The 5,527-nt window shown below is 29.5% G+C and overlaps 1 protein-coding gene across 1 annotated transcript; it reads left to right on the plus strand.

Annotated features, from left to right (window-relative positions):
• Window positions 1-1,435: 1,435 nt before the first annotated feature.
• On the plus strand, window positions 1,436-2,494 carry LOC139483222 (uncharacterized protein PF3D7_1120000-like). Its single transcript, XM_071267254.1, has one exon. It carries the CDS (start codon window positions 1,436-1,438, stop codon window positions 2,492-2,494), a length of 1,059 nt encoding a protein of 352 aa, XP_071123355.1.
• The last annotated feature ends 3,033 nt before the right edge of the window (window positions 2,495-5,527 follow it).

A 5,527-nucleotide genomic window follows, 5' to 3' on the forward strand; every position in this document is an offset into this window, starting at 1 on the left:
AAAGTGATACGGAATGTACATGTTCCTGGTAAAGTAATTTTTTGTACCTCTCACCCATTTTCTCAAAATTGTGGCTAAAAGACAGACTTGATTAGTAAAAAATACAGAAAAATGGAATACTCAAAAACTTCTAATTGTAAATACACAATTTCTTCACAGAGTTAAGTTTGCAATAATAATAAATTAATTATCTGATTACTACCTCAATTATATATTACTTAGTTTTGTAATTTTCATTGTTATTAATACATGTTTATCAACATTACAAACCTAATCTTGAATTCTATCCTATTTTGGGGAAAATTTTAGGAATTCAAATATGACGTCTCTTAAATTTGTGCGTTTATCGATTTGGCTCACGCGTCTGTGAATATTTATATGCTGGTTTAGGTTATTCATCTTTTCAGTTCGTCATCGGTTTTAACGTTTCTATCTATTATATAGTCATTTTATAAAAAAAATACTGTTTGCAAAAGTATGAATTATTCTAAACGCTAGCCGTATTAGGCACACCTTTTGAGAACTTTTGGTCCTCATGCTCTTCAACTTTGTACCCTGTTTTTTTTTTGGGGGGGGGGGGTCGAACTTTTCATTAGATCGTCACTCGTGTGTTTTTCTGTCCTATATGTTCTCCCATTTATTTGTATTGTAGTCCTATAATGTAATGTTGTCATTTGACCGTTATATTTAACATTGCCATAATAGCGGAAGGTTCGGCATGCCATAAAACCAGGTTCAAACACCCTTTTTAATTTTTAAAATATCATGTACTAAGACAGGAAAATTGCCATTGTAATATTATAATTCGTTTCTGTGTGTGTTACATTTTAATGTTGTGTTTCTGTTGTGTCTTAGTTCTCCTCTTATATTTGATGTGTTTGTATTAGTTTTAGTTAGTAACCCGGATTTGTTTTATTCCCAATTTTTTGAATTCATTGATATTTTCCACTAGTATCACATGTTTTGATTTCAACCAGACTGAAACGTCAGAAGAATACATCCTTAAGCACTCATTTCATTTGAACTTAATTTTTTTCAGAGTAGTATATTTGATTTAGAAGAAATAATTGAAAAGAGAGGATGGGCTATGTTTAAAATGGACCAGGAGTCGACAAGATGCTTTCCAGGAACACAAACAGAAGCTGAATTAAAGTTGAATTGGGATGGCGTAACGGAATACCCTGGCAACATCGAATTCACTAAAATCAACAATGTTTCTAAAAATAAAGATCAAACGCATGTTATTTTTCAAACAGTCTTTCAAAACACAGGCTACACAGACCAACATCATAAACTGAGAGCAAAAGGAGATACTTCTATGGTTTGTTATAGTTATTTAACCAAAGGTTACACAAAGGGTTCCGAACTTGGATTATCCTTTCCTACACCTGTTCAAGATATACGTTCAACTTTCAAATTCTCGAGAGAATTTTCGATGAAATATGCGAAGAAAAATTTCGAGGAAGCAAAAACTGCATGGATCATTGATGATTTTATTTGTGTTCCAAGACAAACTAAAATAACTGTTTCAAAGAGTGTTAAAGAAAGAAAACAGGAATTTTCTTTTAAGGCAAAGGTTGGATTTAAAGGGTCTGTAATAGTGATGTTCAAAGATAAAAAGAATAAAAGTACTATTGTTTCATATCCAATTCCAATCAAAACAATTATTTGTGAAGAACTTCCAAAGTACCTACAAGAAAACACAAAAAAAAATAAGAAAAAAAATAATGGAAAGGGACCAAAAGATATAAAAGATGGTGAAAAGAATATGAAAAATGGAAATGGAAATTTAAAAAAAGAAGAAATAGGTTCAAAAAAAGGCGAAAAGTATTTAAAAAATGCTAAAGAAAATATGGAAAAAAGAGAAGAAAATATTAAAGATGAGGCATTAGATTTGAAAAATGGAAAAGAGTACATTGAAAAGAGAAAAATAGGTATCCCAAATTGGGAAAATGCAACAGACAATAATACAAAAGGAGAAGAAGATATAACAGATTTGAAAAATTCAAAAGAAAATATTGGAAACGGAGAAAAAGAAATAAACGATTGGGAAAAAGATTTAAAAATTGCAACAGAAAATATTGGAAAAGTACAAGAAAATATAACAGATGAACAAAAATATTTGAGAAATACAAATTCAAATATTAAAAAAGAAGGAGAAGATATAAAAGATGAACAAAAAGATTTGAGAAATGTAAATTTAAATATCAAAAAAGAAGGAGAAGATATAAAAGATGAACAACAAGATTTGAGAAATGCAAATTCAAATATTAAAAAAGAAGGAGAAGATATAACAGATGAACAAAAAGATTTGAGAAAAGCAAATTCAAATATTAAAAAAGAAGGAGAAGATATAAAAGATGAACAAAAAGATATAAGCTTTATCATTATTGAAGGCAGATGTCACTTTAAATACGAAATTGAACAGGATATTGATATTGATGAACACATGATTTGTCCGTGTGTGTCTAAACAATGCACTAAACCTAAATGACAATGAGTTTAACATTCAAGTTTATAAGCTTATGAATACATTATACATGATATAGTTTTGTAGCATGCACATTTGCTTCATATATATATATCCGACCATAGTTGCATCACAAATTGACTCTGTATGTTATGTTCAGGTGCTTATAATAATAGTGCTTGCAATACATGTGCAATCTAAAAACATCTTTACAACTTCTGCTGGTAATTCCCTCAAACGCTTTGCGTCATTGGTATGTTGCATCATTAAGGAAAGCCACGTATCTCCAAGGCTCAAATACTGTAACTATTATTTCGATTTTTGAATTTTCCTCGGAGTTCAGTATTTTTGTGTTTTTACTTTTTTTTTCACAACACTCATAATGTACAACCGTATTGGCGTATACTAAATATCAGCCATGATAAACGAAAAAAAGTTAGGGATAATCCTGTGTTTTTTATATCTTATATTTCATAGTTGGAAATGTACATGATATCTTTTTTAACGCTTCCTTTTCTGTCTCCTGTTAAGTGCATCCTTCTAAGAGATAACTGTTTTGTATTTGAAGCTTTGTGGACGTCAATCGGTAGTTTTACTGTCGCGAATTTAGTTTACCTGGCGACGCGTAGCCGATGGACGTCCACAAAGCTTCAAATGCAATACAGTTATATCTGTTTTAATGTATAATAAATGCATAATTTAATTTGAATAGTTATTTCAAAGTAAAACTTTCATTAAAGACAATTGCGCGAAAAGATGTTATCTTCTTTGGTCCCTAAACTTGGTGAAACAATGTTTTTTGTGTTTTACAAAATTTACTTAAGAGAGAAAATCAATTATAGATACAGTTTAGTCACCGGTAGTTTGTCCATCTATATTATCATGATTATATTGTAAAACTATATCTATTATTTTTGCAGAAATTATTTTGTTGAAAAAGACTTGACTTTGTTTAATTGTTAAATAATCAATGTAATTAATATTTAATTACTTGTATGAAATTGAACTTAATTGTACTGCTCAAATTATTTGGCGACATGATTGACAATAAAAAACTTTGTATTTGTATTTGTATTTGTATTTGATACTTTCTTCTGATCATAAACAAGCTTCTGTCTAAGTTTGGTAAAAATCAAGGATAGTTTAAGAAAGTTGTTAAAATTTCAAATACTTTAACCACAGAGATAATATTTGTAGACGACGCCGCCGATGCCGACATAGACGGAATATAGGATCGCTATGTCTCGCTTTTTCAAATTAAGTAGAAGGCTCGGCAAAATGGAGAGATTTTCCAGATTTCGGACAATTACTCAAGAATTCTTTCACCAACTTGCAAGAAATTTTGGTGAATTGTTTTAATCTTTTATTAACATGAGCTCTTTTAAGTATTTATAAATTTTACATTTATCGTTTCCGAGTTACAGGGTACTATTCATAAACTAGAGGCTCTCTTCTTTTCTTTACATATTTAAACATTTTATAATGCTTTTTTTTACATTTCACTACATAAATAGGTTATTATTAGTTTGATGATAGTCCTGTTATTGTTCTGTCCTTATCGTACCATTGTTTAGGTCATTAGTGTAATCCAACATGAGGTATAGTGTGTGATAACATTTTGTCAATGAATTTGGGGTTTGCTATACCACTACTCATTTAAACGCACTTCATGACAATACCGCTATACATGTACATGTAAAAATAAATGCAGTGTTTTAAGAAATAATTTTACTTTATAGTAATGTATCATTGTAAAACATTTCATTATAAATTCAATAATTGTGTACATTTTTTAAGCCCATACTTTCTATTGCTTTCAATACACGAATGAAAGATCCAACAACTCTGCTATTACAGAATGACATGTTTACGAATTTGCTGTAAAACTTTTGGTTTTCGATACTACTGTCGGAGTTTTTGTAAAAATCCAGGAAAGTTTATGAATCTAATAAATGTTTTAAAAAATTTAACTGCATCCTGTATCTAATATTAACCGGAAAAAAAACTAAGTCCATTTATAAGTAAAATAACGATAAACAAGTACAAAATTTTAATAAAATTTCCTTGTAGATACTAGCTTTTGATCATAAACAAGCTTCTGTCCAAGTTTGGTACAAATCCAGTATATTTTATAAGAAGTTATTACAAAGTTTTTAAAACTTTAACCACAGATTGAACGTTTGGTATCCTGGAAGAAAAACTAAGTCCATTTATAAGTAAAATATGGAAACAATGTTTTTTGTGTTTTACAAAATTTACTTCTTGGTACTTTATTCAAAGAGAGAAAATCAATTATAGATACAGTTTAGTCACCGGTAGTTTGTCCATCTATATTATCATGATTATATTGTAAAACTATATCTATTATTTTTGCAGAAATTATTTTGTTGAAAAAGACTTGACTTTGTTTAATTGTTAAATAATCAATGTAATTAATATTTAATTACTTGTATGAAATTGAACTTAATTGTACTGCTCAAATTATTTGGCGACATGATTGACAATAAAAAACTTTGTATTTGTATTTGTATTTGTATTTGATACTTTCTTCTGATCATAAACAAGCTTCTGTCTAAGTTTGGTAAAAATCAAGGATAGTTTAAGAAAGTTGTTAAAATTTCAAATACTTTAACCACAGAGATAATATTTGTAGACGACGCCGCCGATGCCGACATAGACGGAATATAGGATCGCTATGTCTCGCTTTTTCAAATTAAGTAGAAGGCTCGGCAAAATGGAGAGATTTTCCAGATTTCGGACAATTACTCAAGAATTCTCTCACCAACTTGTAAGAAATTTTGGTGAATCGTTTAAATCTATTATTTACATGAGCTCTTTTAAGTATTTATAATTTTACATTTATCGTTTTACAGGGTAATATTCATAAACTAGAGGCTCTCAAGAGCCTGTATCGCTCACCTGACTCTACCTGGGTTTTTGAAATCATATAAAAAAAAGATATATAATTTGGCTACAAAGTTACAAAACTTGGTCAGCACCTCATATGGAACATTCATTTTATGTAGGGTTTCATTCCATTCAGTGGTTTTCCAAAAG

The sequence above is a fragment of the Mytilus edulis genome, chromosome 7, assembly GCF_963676685.1.
Source record: "Mytilus edulis chromosome 7, xbMytEdul2.2, whole genome shotgun sequence".
NCBI classification, from domain to species: domain Eukaryota; kingdom Metazoa; phylum Mollusca; class Bivalvia; order Mytilida; family Mytilidae; genus Mytilus; species Mytilus edulis.

What these genes read in the sequence shown, in the direction of transcription:
- LOC139483222 (XM_071267254.1), top strand. Translation starts at nt 1,436, where the DNA reads ATGAAATATGCGAAGAAAAATTTCGAGGAAGCAAAAACTGCATGGATC.